The sequence below is a fragment of the Phyllobates terribilis genome, unplaced genomic scaffold (genome assembly GCF_046119375.1).
Source record: "Phyllobates terribilis strain yellow unplaced genomic scaffold, ASM4611937v1 Scaffold_8__6_contigs__length_399053987, whole genome shotgun sequence".
Lineage (NCBI taxonomy): Eukaryota > Metazoa > Chordata > Amphibia > Anura > Dendrobatidae > Phyllobates > Phyllobates terribilis.
Window position 1 is genome coordinate 386,975,982 of NW_027362768.1, and position 12,264 is coordinate 386,988,245.

Below are 12,264 nucleotides of genomic sequence, written 5' to 3' on the forward strand. Positions count from 1 at the left end.
CAGCAGATCGCAGTGGACTGAAGGACCTGCACTGATGTCATTCAGTCATGTGTCAGGTCACATGACTCAATGACATCATGGCAGGTCCTTCACAACAGCGCAAGCAGTGCAAGAGACTGTACGCGGCGGAGAAAACACCGGGAGGACATCGGAAGGTGAGTATAATCTTTATTTTTTATTTTAAATTCTTTTTACAGGTTCTATGGTACCCGGGTCTGGATGAGTCTCCTCTTCTCCAGACCCGGGTACCATCCGCACATTGAACCGTGTGATATCCGCTTGTGCAGATGCAATGATGCGGATGTCGCGCGGTCCAATGCAAGTCAATGGCGGCGATTACGCTGCGTGTCCGCAAAATTAATGAACATGCTGCTGATTTTTGAGCGCAGCATGGGCATTGACTTTGCGGCTTGTCTTTGGGGACCATGGGGGACGGATTACCAAGCATTTCCCAAGCGTTTACGCTGCGTAAATTCCGCAGCATAAACGCTTGGAAAATGCTTCGTGGGCACACAGCCTAAAAGTATGTTGTCGGGGTAGAGCTGGGGTGTGACGGCGTCCGGAGCAAACACAACATCTCCTAGAATGCTCTGCAGCAGAGCACGAGCCCCCGAAGCATCGAGAACAGCAGTGCGGTGTAAGGCACAGCGCCCGAGAGCTAGCAGGAAGCCACAGCGAAACTAGAAATGGAGAACGCCATCTGATTATTACTGTCCACAAACATTGTACAGTATCTGCACCGTGATGTTATGGCTGCCGTGCATCGCTTCCTCGTCCATCGCACTGCTCTGGTCAATCATAACTTGTCACGTTGCTCCGCGCTGGGATACGTTGTGGCGTTGCTCTGCGCTGGGATACGTTGTGGCGTTGCTCCGCGCTGGGATACGTTGTGGCGTTGCTCCGCGCTAGGATACGTTGTGGCGTTGCTCTGCTCTGGGATACGTTGTGGCGTTGCTCCGCGCTGAGATACGTTGTGGCGTTGCTCCGCGCTGGGATACGTTATGGCGTTTTTCTGCGCTGGGATACTTTGTGGCGTTGCTCCGCGCTGGGATACGTTGTGGCGTTGCTCCGCGCTGGGATATTTTGTGGCGTTGCTCTGCGCTGGGATACGTTGTGGCTTTGCTCCGCGCTGGGATACGTTGTGGCTTTGCTCCGCGCTGGGATACGTTGTGGCTTTGCTCCGCGCTGAGATACGTTGTGGCGTTGCTCCGCGCTGGGATACGTTGTGGCGTTGCTCCGCGCTGGGATACGTTGTGGCGTTGCTCCGCGCTGAGATACGTTGTGGCGTTGCTCCGCGCTGGGATACGTTGTGGCGTTGCTCCGCGCTGAGATACGTTGTGGCGTTGCTCCGCGCTGGGATACGTTGTGGCGTTGCTCCGCGCTGAGATACGTTGTGGCGTTGCTCCGCGCTGGGATACGTTGTGGCGTTGCTCCGCGCTGGGATACGTTGTGGCGTTGCTCCGCGCTGGGATACGTTGTGGCGTTGCTCCGCGCTGGGATACGTTGTGGCGTTGCTCCGTGCTGGGATACGTTGTGGCGTTGCTCCGCGCTGGGATATTTTGTGGCGTTGCTCTGCGCTGGGATACGTTGTGGCTTTGCTCCGCGCTGGGATACGTTGTGGCTTTGCTCCGCGCTGGGATACGTTGTGGCTTTGCTCCGCGCTGAGATACGTTGTGGCGTTGCTCCGCGCTGGGATACGTTGTGGCGTTGCTCCGCGCTGGGATACGTTGTGGCGTTGCTCCGCGCTGGGATACGTTGTGGCGTTGCTCCGCGCTGGGATACGTTGTGGCGTTGCTCCGCGCTGGGATACGTTGTGGCGTTGCTCCGCGCTGAGATACGTTGTGGCGTTGCTCCGCGCTGGGATACGTTGTGGCGTTGCTCCGCGCTGAGATACGTTGTGGCGTTGCTCCGCGCTGGGATACGTTGTGGCGTTGCTCCGCGCTGGGATACGTTGTGGCGTTGCTCCGCGCTGGGATACGTTGTGGCGTTGCTCCGCGCTGGGATACGTTGTGGCGTTGCTCCGCGCTGGGATACGTTGTGGCGTTGCTCCGCGCTGGGATACGTTGTGGCGTTGCTCCGCGCTGGGATACGTTGTGACGTTACTCCGCGCTGGGATACGTTGTGGCGTTGCTCCGCGCTGGGATACATTGCTCTGCGCTGGGATACGTTGTGGCGTTGCTCCGCGCTGGGATACGTTGCTCTGCGCTGGGATACGTTGTAGCGTTGCTCCGCGCTGGGATACGTTGCTCTGCGCTGGGATACGTTGTGGCGTTGCTCCGCGCTGGGATACGTTGCTCTGCGCTGGGATACGTTGTGACGTTGCTCCGCGCTGGGATACGTTGCTCCGCGCTGTGATTCTTGTCGCTTCCCGCAGGCCGCCCTCCTCAGTTCCTTTCCCGCCATCTTTGAGGAGCTGCTCGCCATGTTCACGGTGACGGAGGTGGCGGAGTTCGTGCGCGGGACCCTCAGCAGTCTGCCCAGCACCCTGCACCTCGGACAGTCCATGGATGTGGTGAAGTTACAGTCAATTGGCCGAACCGTGGACTGCCGCCTCTTCTCGTACCCAGGTGCGAGCAGGATGATTGGGGTTGTAGTTCTCATGGCCGTGTCAGGGTTAGGAGGTTGCAGCTTTAGGGTCTTTCCATATTTAATACCTGATTGTATCTTACCTTATATTTGCTGCATCTCCTGTGTCCCCTCCCCCCACAGAGGCTCGGCGCATTCTCTTACCAGTTGTGCTGCACCACATCCACCTCCACCTGCGGCAGCAGAAAGAGCTTCTTGTCTGTTCTGGGATACTCAGCAGTATATTCTCCATCATCAAAAGCAGCTCCACGGTGAGGGAATCCACTCATGGGTTAAACACGCAGTGCCGCCATGAGCCCCGAATGTATGTGACCCCTGTATGTGCGTCGTGACCCCCGTGTCCCGGGCCGAGTGTGACCCCCCCGTGTCCCGGGCCGAGTGTGACCCCCCCCGTGTCCCGGGCCGAGTGTGACCCCCGTGTCCCGGGCCGAGTGTGACCCCCCCCCCGTGTCTCGGGCCGAATGTAACCCCCCCCCCCCGTGTCTCGGGCCGAGTGTGACACCCCCCCGTGTCTCGGGCCGAGTGTGACCCCCCCTTCCCCGTGTCTCAGGCCGAGTGTGACCCCCCCCCCGTGTCTCGGGCCGAGTGTGCCCCCCCCTTGTGTCTCGGGCCGAGTGTGACCCCCCTCCCCCCCGTGTCTCGGGCCGAGTGTGCCCCCCCCCTTGTGTCCTGGGCCGAGTGTGACCCCCCCCTTGTCCCGGGCCGAGTATGACCCTCCCGTTTCCCCGGGCCGAGTGTGACCCCCCCCCTTTGCACCCCTTGTCCCGGGCCGAGTGGGAGCCTCGTTTCCCGGGCTGAGTGTGACCCCCCCGTGTCCCGGGCTGAGTGTGACCCCCCCCGTGTCCTGGGCCGAGTGTGACCCCGTCTTCTCTTCTGGCAGGAGGTGGATGTGGGGGAGGAGGTGCAGATGCTGCAGGAGAGTCTGCTGGATGTTCTGCTGCAGACTCTGCTGATCATTATGAGTAAATCTCAGTCGCAGGAGGCGGTAAGAGGCCAGCGCTGCCCGCAGTGCACAGCGGAGATCACTGTTAGTAATTAACTCATTTATCTTCTCTCTAATCCTCCCCTCATCATCCTCAGTATCACCCTCAGCATCCTCATCACTGTACCGTATAGGAGTGCGCGGCCCTGCAGCAGCCAGAGGACTGCGACTAGTCACAGACCAGAGCGTAACTTCTCCTCCCCATCGGTGATAGATCCTGCATGGACCTTATAGATACATGATCCTCATAGTGTCACCCTACATCCCCTCCCCTGCCCCCACCTCTGCGCTGACTCTTCTCCCCCATTAGGGGGAGTATGTTTCCTGTCTCCTTTCTTTGCTCCGTCTGATGTCGGACACTCACTACCAGCATCTGCTGCACAACTTCCAGAGTAAAGAGGAGCTGAAGGTGAGCGGAGCGGCAGCGGCTGCCATGACACCGCCGTCACAATGACTGTCTCACAGAGGTCACCATGACACTGCGACCACCATGACAGTCTTGCAGCAGCTGCCATGACACCGCGGTCACGATAACAGTCTCAGAGCAGCTGCCATAACACCGAGGTCACTATGACAGTCTCACAGCGGTCATCATGACACCGCGGTCACCATGACAGTCTCACAGCGGCTGCCATGGCACCGCAGTCACCATAACAGTCTCACAACGGTCACCATCACACCGGGTCACCATGACAGTCTCACAGCGGTCACCATGACAGTTTCACAGCGGCTGCCATGGCACCTCGGTCACCATGACAGTCTCACAACGGTCACCATGACACCGCGGTCACCATGACAGTCTCACAGCGGTCACCATGACAGTCTCACAGCGGTCACCATGACAGTTTCACAGCGGCTGCCATGGCACCTCGGTCACCATGACAGTCTCACAACGGTCACCATGACACCGCGGTCACCATGACAGTCTCACAGCGGTCACCATGACAGTCTCACAACGGTCACCATGACACCACGGTCACCATAACAGTCTCACAGCGGCTGCCATGACATCGCGGTCACCATGACAGTCTCACAGCGGTCACCATGACAGTCTCACAGCGGCCGCCATGACACCGCCGTCACCCAGCTTTCTGGGGTTCTGGAATATTGGGGATATAGATCTTTTTTTTTTGTGCCAGGGGAGATGGGTGGATCTCGAGGGGCGCCATACTGGAGGTCTCTCAGATTTAGAACCATATTTAGATCTTAATCCAGAGATGCAGAATAATCTATTTCCTTTCATCAGGAATTCCTGCTGAAGATTTTCTGCGTTTTTCGGAACTTGCTAAAGCTGAGCGTCTTCCCTCCAGACTGGACGGTGATGAGACTTCTGGCCAGCAAGTAAGAGCCACCTCCACAGCAAGTGATGTCATCAGTGTGATACAGGGTGATGTCATCAGGGTGATACAGAGTGATGTCATCAGTGTGATACAGAGTGATGTCATCAGTGTGATACAGGGTGATGTCATCAGTGTGATACAGGGTGATGTCATCAGGGTGATGTCATCAGTGTGATGTCATCAGAGTGATACAGGGTGATGTCATCAGTGTGATGTCATCAGAGTGATACAGGGTGATGTCTCAGGGTGATGTCATCAATGTGATACAGGGTGATGTCATCAGTGTGATACAGGGTGATGTCATCAGTGTAATCTACAGGGTGATGTCATCAGTGTGATACAGGGTGATGTCATCAGTGTGATACAGGGTGATGTCATCAGTGTGATACAGGGTGATGTCATCAGTGTGATGTCATCAGAGTGATACAGGGTGATGTCATCAATGTGATACCGGGTGATGTCATCAGTGTGATACAGGGTGATGTCATCAATGTGATACAGGGTGATGTCATCAGAGTGATGTCATCAGTGTGATACAGGGTGATGTCATCATTGTGATATAGGGTGATGTCATCAGAGTGATGTCATCAGTGTGATACAGGGTGATGTCATCAGTGTGATATAGGGTGATGTCATCAGTGTAATCTACAGGGTGATGTCATCAGTGTAATATAGGGTGATGTCATCAGTGTGATACAGGGTGATGTCATCAGTGTGATACAGGGTGATGTCATCAGTGTGATACAGGGTGATGTCATCAGTGTGATACAGGGTGATGTCATCAGTGTGATACAGGGTGATGTCATCAGTGTGATATAGGGTGATGTCATCAGTGTAATCTACAGGGTGATGTCATCAGTGTAATATAGGGTGATGTCATTAGTGTGATACAGGGTGATGTCATCAGTGTGATACAGGGTGATGTCATCAGTGTGATATAGGGTGATGTCATCAGTGTGATAAAGGGTGATGTCATCAGTGTAATCTACAGGGTGATGTCATCAGTGTAATATAGGGTGATGTCATCAGTGTGATACTGGGTGATGTCATCAGTGTGATACTGGGTGATGTCATCAGTGTAATCTACAGGGTGATGTCATCAGTGTAATATAGGGTGATGTCATCAGTGTGATACAGGGTGATGTCATCAGTGTGATACAGGGTGATGTCATCAGTGTAATCTACAGGGTGATGTCATCTGTGATACAGGGTGATGTCATCAGTGTAATCTACAGGGTGATGTCATCAGTGTGATACAGGGTGATGTCATCAGTGTAATCTACAGGGTGATGTCATCAGTGTGATACAGGGTGATGTCATCAGTGTAATCTACAGGGTGATGTCATCAGTGTGATACAGGGTGATGTCATCAGTGTAATCTACAGGGTGATGTCATCAGTGTGATACAGGGTGATGTCATCAGTGTAATCTACAGGGTGATGTCATCAGTGTAATATAGGGTGATGTCATCAGTGTGATACAGGGTGATGTCATCAGTGTGATACAGGGTGATGTCATCAGTGTGATGTCATCAGAGTGATACAGGGTGATGTCATCAATGTGATACAGGGTGATGTCATCAGTGTGATACAGGGTGATGTCATCAGAGTGATGTCATCAGTGTGATACAGGGTGATGTCATCATTGTGATATAGGGTGATGTCATCAGAGTGATGTCATCAGAGTGATGTCATCAGTGTGATACAGGGTGATGTCATCAGTGTGATATAGGGTGATGTCATCAGTGTAATCTACAGGGTGATGTCATCAGTGTAATATAGGGTGATGTCATCAGTGTGATACAGGGTGATGTCATCAGTGTGATACAGGGTGATGTCATCAGTGTGATATAGGGTGATGTCATCAGTGTGATACAGGGTGATGTCATCAGTGTGATACAGGGTGATGTCATCAGTGTGATACAGGGTGATGTCATCAGTGTGATATAGGGTGATGTCATCAGGGTGATGTCATCAGTGTGATACAGGGTGATGTCATCAGTGTGATATAGGGTGATGTCATCAGGGTGATGTCATCAGTGTGATATAGGGTGATGTCATCAGTGTAATCTACAGGGTGATGTCATCAGTGTAATATAGGGTGATGTCATCAGTGTGATACAGGGTGATGTCATCAGTGTGATACAGGGTGATGTCATCAGTGTAATCTACAGGGTGATGTCATCTGTGATACAGGGTGATGTCATCAGTGTAATCTACAGGGTGATGTCATCAGTGTGATACAGGGTGATGTCATCAGTGTAATCTACAGGGTGATGTCATCAGTGTAATATAGGGTGATGTCATCAGTGTGATACAGGGTGATGTCATCAGTGTGATACAGGGTGATGTCATCAGTGTAATCTACAGGGTGATGTCATCAGTGTGATACAGGGTGATGTCATCAGTGTAATCTACAGGGTGATGTCATCAGTGTAATCTACAGGGTGATGTCATCAGTGTGATACAGGGTGATGTCATCAATGTAATCTACAGGGCAGCCGCATCACCGCACTGTTGTGGAGATATATATAGTAGATATTAGCGTTAACCAGCTCTTTTATTAAATAAATTATTGTTATATTTTGTGTAAATGAAGTTTAGTAAGTTCCGCAGTTTTCTCATGTCTGAGTTCTGTGTCTGCTGTCAGTGAATATTTCGGGAGGTTTCGGTCTGTGATAACATGCATTTCCCCATACTCAGTCCTTTATTCCCGGGCTGTGCGCGGTAAGGTTCGGTATGGCCGTCCACATTCGTCGCATAGACTTATCCCTTCTTCCCGCAGCATCATAGTGACGACCGTTCAGTACGTGTCCCCCGCCGTCCACAAGAACTTCTGTGAAGAGGATTTTGACTTTAAGGTAAATCTCCCCCATTATAGATCCCCCCTGTTATATTGGGGTGAAGACGAATCCTCCAGGAGGGGGCGCTGCTCACGGCTTCGTCTGTCCTTCACCTTCTAGGTGTGGAACTCGTACTTCAGCCTCGCCGTCCTCTTCATCAACCAGCCGAGTCTACAGCTGGAGAACTTCGCAGTGGGGAAGAGGAGAAGGATCCTGGATAAGTAAGTGCCCCCCTGAGATAATACTAAGCTCGTGTCCGCGCATTCTCATCTTACTTACCGACTTTATTTCATCATCTCCGCTTGTTGTCAGTGAATGAGAATGTTCGTTGTATGTATAAAGGATGAATTCTGTCCTAGTCCCGGGGGTTTGTTACAATGTGTCAGTGCAGTGCTGTATTCACAGAGGATCGTCTACGGTGATACATTGTAACGATCCCTCAGCTGTGTGGGCAGGATGTAAGTGGCGATGTTACTGACTGGCCCGTCCCTCTCCACCTCCAGGTACGGCGATATGCGGGTGATGATGACGTACGAGCTGTTTAACATGTGGCAGAACCTGGGTGAGTGACTTCAGGGGTCTTCTGTGCGCCCCCGATCCTCGTCTCATCCTTCTCTGCTCACTTTCCAGGAGAGCACAAATACCACTTCATACCCGGAATGATCGGCCCCTTCCTGGGGGTCTCCCTGGTCCCGCAGCCGGAGGTCCGCAACATCATGATCCCCATATTCCACGACATGATGGACTGTGAGCAGCGGCGCAACGGGAACTTCAAGCAGGTGAGAGGCGGCCGCACAAAATGGGGCAGACGGGCGAGCGCGCGCCCCTCGTATGTCACCATCCTGCCCCTGCATTTCCTCAGGTGGAGGCCGAGCTCATCGATAAGCTGGACTCCCTGGTGTCCGAGGGGAAAGGCGACGAAAATTACCGAGAGCTCTTCAGTCTCCTGTGAGTCCGAGCGTCTTCTTCCGCGCAGCGCACAGCGATATATGGCGGATAAAGGGGTAATCGCCGCATTAACGGGACGGTGTGCAGAGCGAAATACAGAACAAAGCCTCCTCTGCTAAACCAGACCATGCTCTGTGTGCTGAACTCACCGGCAGCACAGGTCCCGCCCCCTAGGCGCCGCAGGTCTCGCCTCCTAGGCTCCGCAGGTCTCGCCTCCTAGGCTCCGCAGGTCTCGCGTCCTAGGGGCCGCAGGTCTCGCCTCCTAGGGGCCGCAGGTCTCGCCTCCTAGGGGCCGCAGGTCTCGCCTCCTAGGCGCCGCAGGTCTCGCCTCCTAGGCGCCGCAGGTCTCGCCTCCTAGGGGCCGCAGGTCTCGCCTCCTAGGGGCCGCAGGTCTCGCCTCCTAGGCGCCGCAGGTCTCGCTTCCTAGGGGCCGCAGGTCTCGCCTCCTAGGGGCCGCAGGTCTCGCCTCCTAGGCGCCGCAGGTCTCGCCTCCTAGGGGCCGCAGGTCTCGCCTCCTAGGGGCCGCAGGTCTCGCCTCCTAGGCGCCGCAGGTCTCGCCTCCTAGGTTCCGCAGGTCTCGCCTCCTAGGCGCCGCAGGTCTCGCCTCCTAGGCTCCGCAGGTCTCGCCTCCTAGGCACCGCAGGTCCCGTCCCCTAGGCGCCTCAGGTCTCGCCCTCTAGGTGCCGCAGGTCTCGTACCCGGTGCCGCTACATGTATCAGTCCGGAGGTCAGTGGAATGGATACATTGTAACAAATGTTCTGCTTCTAGAATGTTCTTTTTCACTGACAGTAAGCAGCGGTTTTGATTTCGGTGAGTATGAGGCTTTCTTCTCTTAGATTCTCCCACGATCTGCGCCGATCATCAGGTGTTCGCCGATCACAGCAGCCGGTGTTGCTCTGCTGCCTGGTATCTCTTAAGAAGCTGGGACTTGTAGTTCTCCGTCAGTGGGTGTGTCTTCTGCAGGGGCGGGCTCTTGTATGGTACTGCAGGGTGCGGTGATTTGTGGCACATTGTGACATGTTTGTGTTTGTCCCCTCCCCCGCTGCCGGAGCAGCTCTCAGCTGTTTGGTCCGTACCCCAGGTACGTGCTCCGTTCTGTATCGTGCTGTTAATCTGTGATGTGCGGGAACATCCCTGTAATCCGGCTCTGCGGCTCTGCCAGATTACCGGATTTCAGGGATACAACTGTCCTCCAGTGATTGTGCGTCCTTCGACGCTCCCGTCTCCGTATTTCCCAATCTCTGTAGATTTTCACCATTTTTACTTCACTTTTCCAGATTTTGGAGTTTTTTACTCTTTTGTCTTTTGCCTTCAGTTTGTTGGAGAAGATCGAGCAGGAGACGTGGAGAGAACCGGGCGCCTCCTTTGTGACCTCCGTAACGCGCCTCATGGAGAGACTGCTGGACTACAGGTGCAGTGTACATGTGCCAGCAGAATGGTGACTGCAGCTCTGGAAGTGACTGGAGGATAAGACACAATGTGCCAGCAGAATGGTGACTGCAGCTCTGGAGGTGACTGGAGGATAAGACACAATGTGCCAGCAGAATGGTGACTGCAGCTCTGGAAGTGACTGGAGGATAAGACACAATGTGCCAGCAGAATGGTGACTGCAGCTCTGGAGGTGACTGGAGGATAAGACACGATGTAACAGCAGAATAGTGAGCGCAGCTCTGGAGGTGACTGGAGGATAAGACCTTATGTAACAGCAGAATAGTGACTGCAGCTCTGGAGGTGACTGGAGGATAAGACATGATGTAACAGCAGAATAGTGAGTGCAGCTCTGGGGGTGACTGGAGGATAAGACCTTATGTAACAGCAGACCAGTGACTGCAGCTCTGGAGGTGACTGGAGGATAAGACCTTATGTAATAGCAGAATACTGACTGCAGCTCTAGAGATGATTGGTGGATAAGACACGATGTAAAAGCAGAATAGTGATTGCAGCTCTGGAGGTGACTGGAGGATAAGACACGATGTAACCGCAGAATAGTGACTGCAACTTTGGAGGTGACTGGAGGATAAGACCTTATGTAACAGCAGAATGGTGACTGCAGCTCTGGAGGATAAGACCTTATGTAACAGCAGAATAGTGAGTGCAACTCTGGAGGCGACTGGAGGATAAGACATGATGTAACAGCAGAATAGTGAGTGCAGCTCTGGAGGTGACTGGAGGATAAGACCTTATGTAACAGCAGAATAGTGACTGCAGCTCTGGAGGTGACTGGTGGATAAGACACGATGTAACAGCAGAATGGTGACTGCAGCTCTGGAGGTGACTGGAAAATAAGACCTTATGTAACAGCAGTATAGTGACTGCAGCTCTGGAGGTGACTGGTGGATAAGACATGATGTAACAGCAGAATGGTGACTGCAGCTCTGGAGGTGACTGGAGAATAAGACCTTATGTAACAGCAGAATAGTGACTGCAGCTCTGGAGGTGACTGGTGGAAGAGACACGATGTAACAGCAGAATAGTGCTCTGGAGGTGACTGGAGGATAAGACATGATGTAACAGCAGAATGGTAACTGCAGCTCTGGAGGTGACTGGTGGATAAGACATGATGTAACAGCAGAATAGTGAGTGCAGCTCTGGAGGTGACTGGAGGATAAGACATGATGTAACAGCAGAATAGTGACTGCAGCTCTGGAGGTGACTGGAGGATAAGACACGATGTAACAGCAGAATAGTGAGTGCAGCTCTGGAGGTGACTGGAGGATAAGACATGATGTAACAGCAGAATAGTGACTGCAGCCCTGGAGGTGACTGGAGGATTAGACACGATGTAAAAGCAGAATCGTGACTGCAGCTCTGGAGGTGACTGGAGGATAAGACACGATGTAACAGCAGAATATTGAGTACAGCTCTGGAGGTGACTGAAGGATAAGACCTTATGTAACAGCAGAATAGTGAGTGCAGCTCTGGGGGTGACTGGTGGATAAGACACGATGTAACAGCAGAATAGTGATTGCAGCTCTGGAGGTGACTGGAGGATAAGACCTTATGTAACAGCAGACCAGTGACTGTAGCTCTGGAGGTGACTGGAGGATAAGACACAATGTAAAAACAGAATAGTGATTGCAGCTCTGGAGGTGACTGGTGGATAAGACACAATGTAAAAACAGAATAGTGATTGCAGCTCTGGAGGTGACTGGAGGATAAGACCTTATGTAACAGCAGAATAGTGACTGCAGCTCTGGAGGTGACTGGTGGATAAGACACAATGTAAAAACAGAATAGTGATTGCAGCTCTGGAGGTGACTGGAGGATAAGACCTTATGTAACAGCAGAATAGTGACTGCAGCTCTGGAGGTGACTGGAGGATAAGACACGATGTAACAGCAGAATGGTAACTGCAGCTCTGGAGGTGACTGGAGGATAAGACCTTATGTAACAGCAGACCAGTAACTGCAGCTCTGGAGGTGACTGGAGGATAAACCTTATGTAACAGCAGAATAGTGACTGCAGCTCTGGAGGTGACTGGAGGATAAGACACAATGTAAAAGCAGAATAGTGATTGCAGCTCTGGAGGTAACTGGAGGATAAGACACGATGTAACAGCAGAATA

At 52.9% G+C, this 12,264-nt stretch overlaps 1 protein-coding gene across 5 annotated transcripts in view; it reads left to right on the forward strand.

Moving 5' to 3' along the window:
- DOCK3 (dedicator of cytokinesis 3) overlaps window positions 1-12,264 on the forward strand; it is a 260,038-nt gene that overhangs the window by 201,441 nt on the left and 46,333 nt on the right. For 3 of the 5 annotated variants that reach the window (XM_073645145.1, XM_073645150.1, XM_073645149.1), the window contains 12 exons: window positions 2,375-2,567; window positions 2,710-2,837; window positions 3,467-3,613; window positions 3,879-3,977; window positions 4,815-4,909; window positions 7,693-7,768; window positions 7,871-7,971; window positions 8,254-8,312; window positions 8,381-8,529; window positions 8,613-8,698; window positions 9,754-9,780; window positions 10,015-10,110. In XM_073645145.1, the coding sequence (XP_073501246.1) occupies window positions 2,375-2,567; window positions 2,710-2,837; window positions 3,467-3,613; window positions 3,879-3,977; window positions 4,815-4,909; window positions 7,693-7,768; window positions 7,871-7,971; window positions 8,254-8,312; window positions 8,381-8,529; window positions 8,613-8,698; window positions 9,754-9,780; window positions 10,015-10,110 (1,256 nt within the window). The remainder of the gene's footprint in view (window positions 1-2,374; window positions 2,568-2,709; window positions 2,838-3,466; window positions 3,614-3,878; window positions 3,978-4,814; window positions 4,910-7,692; window positions 7,769-7,870; window positions 7,972-8,253; window positions 8,313-8,380; window positions 8,530-8,612; window positions 8,699-9,753; window positions 9,781-10,014; window positions 10,111-12,264) is intronic. The other 2 variants (XM_073645148.1, XM_073645146.1) reach the window with 2 other exon arrangements.